Genomic DNA, 13604 nt, shown 5'->3' with positions numbered 1-13604 from the left:
ATGTCAACAATTGGACTTGATTTTCAAATCTGAAAAGTAGAGGGACTAAATTCTTGAAAATAAAAGTATAAAGACTAAATTGCAAATTTGTGAAGAGTACATAGACTTATGGCATATTTTAACATTTATACTACAAAACATTTATTATTAATATATTTATAATTGTAATAAATATTTATTGTTAAAATAAAATTGAAATATTCAATAATTTATTAAAATAATAAATTATATTAGATGATTAAATATAAATAATTAAATATGTATGTTTAATAATATTGAAAAATATAATATTTTATGTTAATATATTAATATTTTTAAATATTTTTAAAAAATAAAAATAAATTTTATTATCAATATAATAATATTAAGCTTAGTTTAAGTTAATTTTTATATAAAAATTTTGAAAATTTTAAAAATAATTTAATTTTTAACTTCGTTGTATAATAAAATATATGTTTATTACTTTATTATATAATGGAAATTTTTTTTATTTGTATTATTATTATTTTTTAATTTTCAGATAAAATAATTGTTCTATCAATTAAGTTAACAAAGTATTTGGATGGAATATGGTGGTGGTTCACTCTATGTATGGTATGGAAAGTAACTAAGGATGGAGGTTTAAGACGATGTTTCAGTAAATTGATGGGTACCGGAACTATCAATATGTGTTTTATTATGTTCAATGAGGTACCTGAATTATCAATATGTGTTTTACTATGGTACTTGGTGTTAACACCATTAGTGAATTGCTAAACCAGCCTATAAAAATTTAACATGTAAATTTTTTCCCGAATCATCAAATTCACATGGATAATATAACATTATATGAAAAACTAAATAAAATAAAAAAAATTAAATTAAAAAAATAACTAAAAATATGGTTAATAAAAAAGAAGAAGTAAATACTAAACTAACATGAAAGTACATAATAAAAAATAGTATTTAAAAATCAATTAAAATAGTATTTTAAATGGAAAACTCTTTGGAGAGGATGACATTTTTTTGGTTATGTAAGTTTAATATTTACTTTTTTTATTAATCTTATTTATTTATTTTTGTTTTATTTAGTTTTTTTTACATAATGTTATATTATCCGTATGAACTTGATGATTTGGAAAAAAAATTACATGTTAAATTTTCATTGGCTAGTTTAACAAGTCACTAACAATGTAAAATATATATTGATAGTTCAGGTACCATATTGAACACTTTATGAAAGTAAAGATATCAATTATTAAAATTGTAATTCAGGAAGGACCAAATTGAATAAAAGAATCTTATCCAAATCCTTGGGCATTCAGACAGGTATGGTCTAATATTGGTAACCAATAAATTATACAAGAAAAAGTTGGTGTTTTTCAAGGGTTGAATACAGAAGCCACTTCAATTATAATATAATCACTAAGTGGAGCCCTAATTGTGCAAAGCTAAGCTGGCACTAATTTTGTAGTGCACCACTAACTTCCATACCTTTTCATCTTAACCACTTTATTATTACTTGCCCACTTTAAACATCATTCATGGATTTTTACTTTATCTCAATTTAACTACTAATTTTTTCAGTGTTTGAGTCTCAGTTTGATTGGCATTGATATCGTTGGCAGTACAAGATAACATGGATTCGAGTGTACTGAAGTGCATTATCCTCCTATTTATGGGTTGGAGAGGAACGATTAGTAGTTTTAGACATTGTATCAAAAGGAACATATATGATATAGTTCGGATTTTATAAAAAGATTCACTCACTTTTTGAAAAATATTTATTTATTCAATATTTTTAATTAAAAACAATAAATATCTAATTAATTTTCTAATATAAGCGCATGCTAAACATAATGTTAAATTAATATATGTAAGTTTAGTTTTAAAAATTGCCATGAATGATAATTAATTTTCTTTTTGTCCTTGCGGTTGAGTCTTAACTCGATTGGTATAGGTATTGTTGTCAATACAGGAAGGACGTGGGTTCGAGTGTGTTGAAGCACATTATCCTCCTATTTATAAGTTGGGTAGTTCTAGGCGTTATGTCAAAAAGAATAATAAGATTTTTAAAAAAAAATCATTTTATCCTCTATTTCACTTTTTATTTTTTATTTATGTAAATTCATGTTAAACATTTTAAACTTAATTTTAATTCAATTATATATTTTAACTTTGACATGAATTCATTTTTTTCCTATTTTTTGTTGTTATATTTTAATTCATTTTCCATTAAAATCTTCAAAATTATGATAATTAATTTTAAATAAAAATAATGATTCATGGGAATGTTAATATATAATTGAATTAAATATAATTTTAAAATACTTAATTTTACTCAAAGTCATAGAATTTAATTTTATTGTACTTAAGTATTATTTTAAAGTAATTAATTTTTTTATTTTGTAATAAAAAGTGAATGAAATAAATAGAAAATACAAAAATATATTATAACAAGGTTATAATGAATTTTTATTTATAAATTTTGTATATCAATTTAGTACCTAAAGTATTGATGAGTTATAATTTTTGGTCCAATTTCTAACCAGTGGGTTCTATGACTTTGATGATTTGAGGTGGGTTGTGTTCAATCATTCAAGTATGTTTCGATTGTTTTCAAACTCGGATTTCAATTATTCTCTTTTGATTTTGTTCTGGTTTGAGCGTACCTAAAAAAAGAAAAGTCGTAGCAGCAAAGATGGAGTGAACATGAGAGGGTGAAAAAGAAATTTAACCAAAAAACTAATTAAGAAATATATTTTAAAATAATATAATTTTTTTTCATTTAAAAAATATTTTAGTTTTTGAAAATATAAAAAAAACCCACGTGGCATTATTTGATTGGCTGTCATTTTTTTTAAACGCTTGTTGAAAACAGATCAATACACTTTAAGTACCAAATTGAGACAAAGAAAGTTCGAGTATCAAAGTAGAAAGGGCTAAATCATGAATTAACCCATTTTTAAATTATAAGATAAATGTAATTGAGATAGGTGGCTATTACCTTGATTTTTCTAATTAATGTTGGAAAAAAAAACTCATGTAATTTAGTCCAAATTGGTGAAGAAAAAGTGGAAAAAGTTGGGGGCAAAGGCATTTATTTAAAATTGTCATAATGCTACAACTTCAATGCATCCGCAAAAAAAGGGGCATTTTCCTAATTCCCTCCTCCTGCTTCTTCATTCCCTATTTAGATTCTAACTCAGTATCCATTTACCATTTTTTTTTGACGCAAAACAACAAAGGGCCAGCTCACGTTTTCTCTATTTTCTTTTGCATAATAATTTATTGGCTGTAAAAAGTCTTCAATTTTTTTTTTAAATTAAGTCCTTACCTTTTTTACTCAATTAGATACTTGACCTGCCAAAATACATTAAAAAAACCCTTAAATTTTTTCAGAAACAATAATTAAATCCCTGTTTTTTTTTCACTCAATTGGATACTTTAATAGTTGACCGTTAAAGATAATTGCCCCTAATTTTTTTTTAGTTAAAGCCACCATGTGTCACAATCACGGCGTGATATGTGGCACAGAAATTATATAAATAAAAATTAATAAAGTTATAAAAATTATTAAATTTTAATAAAAATATTTAAAATTAGAAAAAATAGAATTTTTTTCATAAAAATTGTAAAAAATAAAATATATAGAAATATAAAAAAATTATAAAATTTTATAAAGCTGTAAGAAAATTATAAAAAATATAAAGAAATATAAAATTTTTAAAAAAATTTATAAAAATTACCATACCAAAAGAATCATTTTATAATTTTTCTATAACTTTTATTGATTTTTATTTTTATTATTTTTCGACATATGTCACGCTGTGTTGCAACACGTGATGACTTTAATTGAAAAAAATCGGGGGTCGTTAACTTTAACCGTTAACGACTAAAGTCAATGGTTAAGGGTCTTTTTATGCATTTTATAATTTTTTTAATGATTTTTATAAAATTTTATATTTTTATGATTTTTATATTTTTATAGTTTTCAATAAAATTTTAATATTTTTATTAAAAATTAATAATTTTTATAACTTTTATTGATTTTTAATTTTTATATTTTTTTTGCATGTCACACCGTGGTTGTGACATGAGGTGGCTTTAACTGAAAACAATTAGAAGCAATTAACTTTAGCGATCAATTGTGAAATTACCCAATTGAGTGCAAAAAAAAGGACTTAATCGCTTTTTTTGAAAAACTTTGAGAGCCTTTTTGATGCATTTTGGCAGTTTAAATACCCAATTGAGTGCAAAAAAAAGCAGGGCTTAATTGTTTTTTTAAAGTTTGAGAGCCTTTTTGATGCATTTTGAAAGTTCAAGTACCCAATTGAGTATAAAAAAGTAAGGACTTAATTACTTTTTTTGAAAACGTTTGAGGGCTTTTTACGCCCTTAAGCCTAATTTATTTTGTCCTTCAACTTTACAATAAAAAATATTTTAGTTATTCATTTAATTTTTCACCTCTTTTTACCCTCGAACTTGTGTTCTTTTTTAAATTACACCAAAATAAATAAAAAAAATTGACAAGCGTTAACTTTATTGATGTGGCATCTAATTAATTTCTTTTTTTTTCAATTAAAAATCCAAAAAAAATGAAAATTATCTTATTTTATTGTAAAAATAAATATATTATAATTTAAAAAATAAAAAAAAATAAATTCAAATTATTGTTTTTTATTTCGTTTGGTAATTCAATGAAATTTTAAGGAAACTTGAAAGACGATTATGACGTAAGTAAAAATAAATAAATATTATGTAAAAAGTTTACATAAAAGATAATGAAGTTTTAGTTAAATTTGTATAGTTGAGGATTTTTACATTGGGTTTAAATTTTTTATAGATTTTATATAAAATATTTAAAGAGGTAAAAATAAACTCTTCTTATTTTTTTAAAAAATATTTTTTAAATTAAATTGATGCTAGATTAATTCGTAGAATAAATTTATATTAGTATTTAAAAGTATTTAAAATAATTTTTCTAATCACAGTAAAAAAAGTGATAATATAAAGGTAAAAAGGAGAAGTAAAAGGAAGGAAGAAAGGAAACAAGAATCTTTTTCATGTTTATTTTTTAAATTTTATAGTATTAAAAATTAGGCATAATGATAAAGTTAACCCTCGACATTTATATTTTTTATCAATTTGGTCATTATATTTTTAGCTAAATTTGATCCTTAAGCTTTCAAATATTTTTTTAAAGAAAATGATGATTAAAATATTAATTTTTTATGTTGTTGGCGTGACAGCTCGCAGGACAGTTTATATGCACACCATGTTAACTTAACATCATTTGTTTTATATGTCATATCAATAAATAATTAAAAATTAAAATTAAAAAATATAAAAAATTCATAAAAATTAGCATGAAGTACATGTGGATTTATTTCTTTAAATGTCGATGGTCAAATTTTTTTTAACATTTAATATTATTGTCGTTTACAATTGTACAATTAAATTGACTAAATTGCTTTTATAAATGGAGTAATTTGTTCTTTTAATCCTAAAAAATGCAATGATATTTTGGAAATTATCCAACTTTATGAGGGAGGTTTAGGTCAGCATTATATGTTGATAAATGGCAAGGTTATGAGTGACTAAAACATTGGAGAAAGATTGTTATTTGGGTTGTCCATAATGATTGGTACATTATTATGGGAAAAATAAGATTGGCACGTTAATAATAATGTGACCTATATGTGTATATATATATATGATAAACCAAGTAGATCAAAATGATTATTTAAGTGATAATATCATAATTAACTAGAAGTAAAAAGTTGATTGAATTTTAGTTCGATTAGCATGAGTATTGTTATCAATGTAGGAGGACGTGGGTTTGAGTGCGCTAAAGAGCATTATTCTTTTATTTATGGGTTGGGAAGAAACTTTAAATAGTTCTAAATATTGTGTTAAAAAAAAGATATGGACTTCGAAATCTAGAGCACCTGGAAGAGGGAGAATTTCAATTTGGGTGTGCATGAAATGGTGATTTCGGCAACGGAGGCCCATTGCTATGGCAGTGTTCCTTTTTCAGCTTTCAAGAACTGCATTTTGAATAATATTTGATAATACTTTTTAGGTTTTTTTTTTATAAAAGTTTTATCATTACAAATAAAATATATGTATTGTATAAATATAAATACATGTATTGGATAAAACTCATATATGACATACACACGATGAGACTAAAGATTCATACATTGTAATTGTGCATGGTAACCATCGAATTTAGGTGCTTAAAGACAAAAGGGTAAAGTTTAGTCAACAAAATTTTGGCATCCACTCTATTCTACTTTACTTCACCAATTTTAAAGCTAGCTATTAAATAGTTGGATGCAATACATATTATCATCCATCTCAAAGTTAACAATAGTTGGAGAGTGGCCTTGTTAGCTTGTCTTGTTGTTATGGTAATGCTATAGAATGCAGAAAGGTCATCTTCCATCTGTTTAGCTTTTTGATGACTTGAAGTGAATCCCCTCCAACCAAGTGTTATCCTGTGTAGGCCCATATTTGCAGCAAAATCCTATGCATGTGCTGCTGCTGCCTCCCTGCAACACTATCTCCACCTTTTATCATACCACATCCCTCAGCAAAATCCTCACGCCACCTAACGACTAAACTATTCAAAAAATGTCATCTTCTAATGGCTAATTAAAGTGGTAACTTGTTAGGTAAGATGATGGTGTAGTTCCATGCTCCAACGATTTTGTATCCCAATCTTATAGCAGAGTCTTGGTCCAAGTGCTAGTGATTTTCTTGTTATTTTCATTTCAATGAAACCATAATAAACATGACTGTGAGAGTTGTCAAGTTAATATCCAACCAATATATTCAGATTCGAATATGGGGGCTTGTTTGTAACCCCCCAACCTTATTTCCCAAAATCTTGAAAAGGTCCGATTTTAACACTAACAACTTTGCAAGAGCCTATTGGGCCAGACTGGTATACTGGCTAATGTTTTATCTAGAATGGTTAATAGTGCAATTGAGCCTAGACATGTTAAGGGAATTAAAATTAGTGAAAACTGTCCTGTGTTGTCACACTTGTTTTTTTGCAAATGATTCACTCTTCTTTTTGCCTGCTGGCCCTAACAATGCTAGTGTTTTAAAGTCCATTCTTGACAGATATTGTGGAGGTTCTGGACAGAGTGTGAATTTGGCTAAATCAAGTGTTATATTCAATGCAAATACTTCTGAATTGAATAGGAATGGGATGGTACAAGGAATTGTTGAAGCAAAGAATGCTGGGTCATACTTAGGGGTTCCAAGTTTTTGGGGGAAAGACTAAGGGTATGGCAATGAGCTTTATTAAGGAGAGAATTTTGAACAAACTAAAACCATGGAAGAAGAACCTGTATTCACAAGGAGGAAGGTATGTTTTGATTAGAGTTGTTGCTTGCGCATGCCTTAATTACTGATGCTGTGTTTTAAACTACCAAAGAAGCTTTGCAACGAAATTAATGCTGCAATTGCTAGTTTTTGGTAGAGGTAGAAACATGATGAGCGAAAAATTCATTGTGTGAGTTAGCTCTGTTTAACCAAGTTGAAAGGTGTAGGGGGTATGGGTTTTAGAGATTTGGATTGATAAATGTTGCTTTACTAGCTAAACAAAGTCGGAGGATTTTGATAAATCCAAAGGCCGTATGGGCTAGGTATTTTCCTATAGGATCTACCATGGATGCAAGGAAAGGGGGAAGGCCTTTTTAGGCATGGGCAAGTATTTTAGAGGGAAGGAATTTTATTAAAGATAAGGTGCAATGGCAAGTCATTGATGGTTCTAAAGTTAGATTATGGGATGATAATTGGGTTAATGGAGATAGGTGTTATAGAAGGGGCAATGAGGAGCAAAAAAATAGATCTGTCATGGGTTGAGTCATTTGAAAAGTGAAAAGGTTTAGATAAAAATATAGACTTGAAAAATGAAATTAGGTAAAAAGATAAGGTCTGTTTAGAAAACAGGTTAGACTTAGAATAAAGCTTTTTTTACCAGAGCTTGGCCCAACCTGAATTTGTTATTTTTTTTAAATGTTTTATTATTATTTTCTTGTTGTTTTCTCACTATTATGTTATTACTATTTTGTTGTTATTATTTGGATCTTGTATAAATCTTATTTTATTGTTAATTTTGTTACTATTTTAGAGGCATTTGTTTATTAAGTTGCACCTATTTTAGTATTATTTAAGTATATCTAAATTTTTTAAAATTTATTTTCAATTTGTTAGAAAACATTTATTTTAATGTTTTTAGTATTTTGGATGTATTATATTTTTTTCAAAAAAATTATATATAAAAAATTAATACGAGTAGACCGAGTTCGAATTTTAGCATTTTTATCCAGATCAAACTTGAACAAAATTTTAGACCTATTTTTAGCTCGATGTTTCTTAGGTATGGGATAAACATAATCTTAGGTGGAAGATTCAACCCTAATTAAGATTACGAGAATTAAGGGAAATTAACTGAGAATTGAAAAAAAGTTTAATACTCCATACATACATACATACATACATACATAATTGCTTCACTCATGAAATTAAAACGTTGAATATCAATAAAAATTAGAAAATTAAACAAAAAAAGAGAAAAGAACTTTACATTTTCAACCCAAGAACTTCAATTCTATAAATTTTAAGCTTGATCGAGTCCTTACAATTTTATGGCACAGACGATCCTAGACGAAGATGTAAATCAAGACCTAATCCATTATCAATCTTAGGTCCACCATCATCTCCAGTGAACCGCCTCACTACCGAAAAAACTCCGGCATGATTCCCGATATCACCTGACATGGCGGCTGCCATGCTCTCCCTTCCTTCTCCTGTATATAAACGCCGTCCATGCCCAGAACCAGTCCCACAATGGTGCGTGCTACCTTGCAACATATACGATGGGGCTGGTCCTCCTCCTCCTCCTCCATGTGACATGTAAAAAGAAGAATGATACAGTGGCGGCGGTGCAGCGGCTGGTAACACCGCCGCAGCAAGGAGGTGTGGCGGAGATGTAAAAGGCGATATCATGGAATTCCGAGTAGCAGCAGCCTGCATTTGAGCACGCTTTAGTAACTGCCTTTCCTTCTTGTGAGCATTTTGGTGACCTCCTAGGGCTTGAGAGTTTGCGAACTCCCTGCAACAGTATTGACACTCGTATTTACGGTCAAGCTCCGGCGATCCTCCGGCTGCTGGTGCTTTGTTTGATCCTTTGCCAGCTCTTTCCCCGATATTGAACCCAAACAACTTCAAGGGTTTTGAGTGAAAATCAATATCAGCCATGGCAGATTGTAGAATAGCAAATCAAGAAATTGCTATCTGTGTTTCATGAGCTAATAATATTGTTATATAAGGTAATTTACTTGAGAGTGAGTGAAGACAGGCAAGAAAAAGGAGAGTTGGTTGCGAAATTGATCCTCAAGAAATAACAAATAAGCAAGTTTTGGCCATGGAAAATGCCCTCAGAGCAAGAAAACTATTCTTATAATTTTTTAACCCCCCCCCCTCATGCAATCTCTTTAAAAAACAGTATGTTTTAAGCTTGAAAAGTAGAGGATAGAAGGGAAGTTTTTGGGTTTTGAGTTTTGAATTTTGAGTTTCGAGATTTTTAAGTCATGTGCAGTGATCATATATCGGTTTTAGTTCAATTAATCAAGTTGATCAGTTTTAGTTTAGATTGTATTAATTCATTTGTGTTGTAATAATCAGATTATCCGCTTATACTATAATAGTTTAGCGAAGTATTGTTTTTTACACATATTTTAACCATGGGGTAAAGAAATAGAAATTTTTTTACTTATTTAGAATTCATCACATTTTTTTTTACGAATTTTACTCATCCTTTTAATTTCAAGTTTAAATTCGCACTAATTAATTTTAGTTTATATTTAATTATTTTAAAACATATAAATTTTCATTATATTATTAACACTTTCAAAACATTAAAAAAAGTCCCATCTTAATACATCCATGAATAATTTCTTGAGAAAGAATTATATTATTATAATTATTATTTCCCACATGGAAAACTCCATGATGCACGTGTAATCACTATGTTCTTCGACCTTAATTTCTTAATCTAACATCACAATCAATATCATACATACTTTAAATGTGTTAGGTTAGAATTAATGATAATAGAAGAATAAATTAATAAAATTAGCTATTATTTTTTAAAAGATAAATAAAAAAATCGGTGTGGCATTTAACATTTACTTTGTTATATGGAATATAGAACTCGATCGAATATCTGACCTCATATTTGACCTCTTGTCATCATTTAGTTCTGCTTATTACATTCCACTCGTCACATATTATTTTTAAAGAAAATAACGTGTCACCATACATGATATTTAATTATGACTTGTATATCACGTCAATGAATCAGGTCTTATAAATATAAAAACAGGCATCCGATGAGATACGTAATAAAATAGAAAAATGAAAATGAAGACATGTAGAGTGAGGGCAGGACATGGTGATAATTAAGAAGATGATAGCGTGATTGACGTAGAAATCCAAGGTTATTTTAATGAAGGCAAGATCTTTACGAATCTTACTAACCACCACAATTTGGGGGAAGTTTAAACTAAAACCTTCTTTCTCTTTCCAAATCCATCATCACCTTAATTTCCACCACTTTAAGTCATCAACGCCTTAAATTATTGGACTTGTCTCACCCTCGCCATCTTAATTTTCATACTTACTTTTTGGTGTGTATAATTATTTTTATTTTATATTTGTCTCACCTTTATAAAACTTTTTTTATTGTTGGTATATATATTCATCTTCACACGTAAATAAATAAATTTATATTTAAATTATTAATAGTAGGTGTTCACCTCACAACTCATATCATCGGTTCAAATCGTAAGAATTATTTATGATTTGTGAGTTGTACCGAGAAAAATATATTAGTGCATAAATTTATGCACCAATGTTTTTATTTTTCTTTTTTTTAAGAATATTTATAATGATTTTTTTAATCGTTTGGCACAATATAATTTATTGTCAATTTACAGATTTTATATCGACAGTGTATCGAATACAAATGCATAATAAATACTAGTCTTTTGACAAACTTAATGTGTGGGTGAAAAATAAAGCTAAAATAAAAATTTTAATTGATAATTATGATTTATAAAAATAATAATTCTTGATAATAAGGTAATAAAAATGTATATTGTCGTTGTTTTTGAAATTATAACTATATCAACACTTCCAGTCAAAATCAATCATTATAAGCATTGAATTGAATAATTAACTTAACAATTAACTATAAATAACTAAACTCAAATTAATAAACTAACTATAAGAATAAATATGGAGAAAAACTCGTACATTTACATGTTACTTGAACTTGGGATCTCGAAGTTTTTAAGGCCTCGGTTTTGATATTTTTGCTAATGTAATTATTTTATTTTAAGAAACCTTAAAAACTTTCTTTTTTCTCTCCAAATTGTTTGTCTATTCTCTTTTGTTTTGCCCAGCGGCTCCCACCAATTCTCTCTTTCTTTATTCTTCTCATTCAATTCACGTGTCTTCTCTTTTTTTAGCATACAACTCTATTTTGTGGGTATCTTTGTTGTCTTCACAAATTGTGATGGACAGATGATGGTGTCTATCATCGTTGAAACTCTACCGACCACCAACAATTTCTCTTGGAAAGTGGGTGGTTCTTCGTCGGCTTCTTAACATGTTTCTATTTTGAAAGTATTTCAGAATAATAAACAATTTCGCGAGTTGATTTGGACTCATGTTGTCTTAAGTTTTATATATATTTTTTCAACTGTTTAATAAATCTTCACTTTTGAAAGTTTTTGTCTCCTCTTGTATCATGTTTTTTAGTCTTGCTTTTGCAAGTGATTTTAGGAATGGCTTGTCATCATCCTCTCCAGTTTGGTGGATACTCGATTCTTTTGCCCATTTTTGTTCGCCACTTTAGACTATCTGAGGTTGATTTCTTTATTATTTTAAGTGCTTACAATCACTCCATATATGTCGTGCTTGAGTTGTGATAGATAAATTTTGAGTCAACAATTTTTTTTCCCTTTTTGATAAAAAGTGAGTAGTTAATTATATTGATTTTTGGATAAAAAATAGTAATATGGAAAAAGTGGTTTTTTTTTTCGAAATTGATTTTATGTATTTTTCTTGACTAAGTTGGTGCCTAATTAACTCGTGACACCAACGCAATCAAGAGTTTTATAATAATACTCGATTATGGCTCACCCATGATGTAGGTGAAAAAAATCATGTAATAAATATATTTATTAAAAGTTTATATAAAAAAACTATTATAAGCAGTTTTGATTTCCAACTACAATGGTAGTAGTTGGAATAAGTTGAAACTTGTCTTATTTGTATTATTAATCTTTTGATTTAAAATGTGTAGGGCTTTGCATTTGTGATCTCTAAGAATTATCTTGGCTCATCTTTGATGTTCAAGTGTGAATAATCAAATCACAAAGGATCAAATCAGAGTCTTTTAATGCAAAGTTCCTTGTTTAAGAAGATCAAGTCACACCGATTTTGGAATATCTTGAAGATATCAATTTTTCTCTTTAACTTTTATGAGGATAATTGAAAACCTCTTTGTACGGGGGAATGATTATAATTTATTTGTATATTAGCAAGCCAAAACTATTATATGTGATCAACTTGTACTAGGTAGAAGATTGCGAAAGTGAGCACTTATCATTGTTCATATAGTAACCGATATTTAAACTCAAGTGAATCACTTAGTTTACAACAAACTTGAAGGGGGAATGTCTTAGTGAAGTGTAACAACCCTCACCCGACCCAATTGCTAGGTTCGAGCTGTAGAATGCTACATTCATTACCGGAGTGACCTTAGACAATTTTACAACATTCAACTAATAACATATGCAAATAAGTATCATTCACATTCTAAATATGCAACACAATAATTTTCAAGTCCTACACGAGCTTACGAAAGCTCTTTTGTTAACTCAAGCATGAATTAGGACAAATTGTAAAATTTTAAAATTCTCAGGCCAACATTGCAACTTCATAATCTCCACGTCCTGACATTGTTACCTCAGTGAGTTACGTCGTGACAGTTGCAAAAAACCCAATTTGAAAACAGTTTTCTTTCACAACAAAAACTTAAAATTTTGAAAATCGACCTGGTTATGATAATTATAGCAATAAACCTTAACCAAATTCGTACCTGTGTTTTAGGCTTAATGGACGTTCGTTGTTCCCAAATTTTAACCAAACGATCTTCTCCGTTGTTCTCGTACCACGAACTGCTTTAAATGTGAGCTTGAACCAATTGAATCGAAACACAGAACTAGAAAAAGTTCTCTCCTTTTGGGGTGAAAACAAAATTTCTTTCTTCTTAATAGAAATCGGTAAAAGTGTTATTCCTAAAAAATATATGTAATAGTTGAGAATAAATTCTCTTTATTTTTTGACAAAATAAAAAACTCTTAAAGTTGCGTTAATAGCTCTACTGGTGTCATCTATTTATAGGAAGAAAATGTAGAACCCTTGTTGAGTTGTAGTGGTTTATTTCAAATAGAAAATCATCCTACTTAGAATAAGACTAGGGTGGATGGCAAACCCTAGTTGCCTACTAGGGTTGTCACCCCTTTCATGTCCAT

The 13604-nt window shown here is 28.2% G+C and overlaps 1 protein-coding gene across 1 annotated transcript; it reads right to left on the bottom strand.

Annotated features, from left to right (window-relative positions):
- Positions 1-8439: 8439 nt before the first annotated feature.
- On the bottom strand, positions 8440-9550 carry LOC107955490 (zinc finger protein 6). Its single transcript, XM_016891283.2, has one exon. It carries the CDS (start codon positions 9256-9258, stop codon positions 8644-8646), a length of 615 nt encoding a protein of 204 aa, XP_016746772.2. The 5' UTR covers positions 9259-9550; the 3' UTR covers positions 8440-8643.
- Between the last annotated feature and the right edge of the window lie 4054 nt (positions 9551-13604).

Source organism: Gossypium hirsutum, chromosome D07, assembly GCF_007990345.1.
Source record: "Gossypium hirsutum isolate 1008001.06 chromosome D07, Gossypium_hirsutum_v2.1, whole genome shotgun sequence".
NCBI classification, from domain to species: Eukaryota; Viridiplantae; Streptophyta; class Magnoliopsida; order Malvales; family Malvaceae; genus Gossypium; species Gossypium hirsutum.
This window is presented reverse-complemented; position numbering and strand designations above follow the sequence as displayed.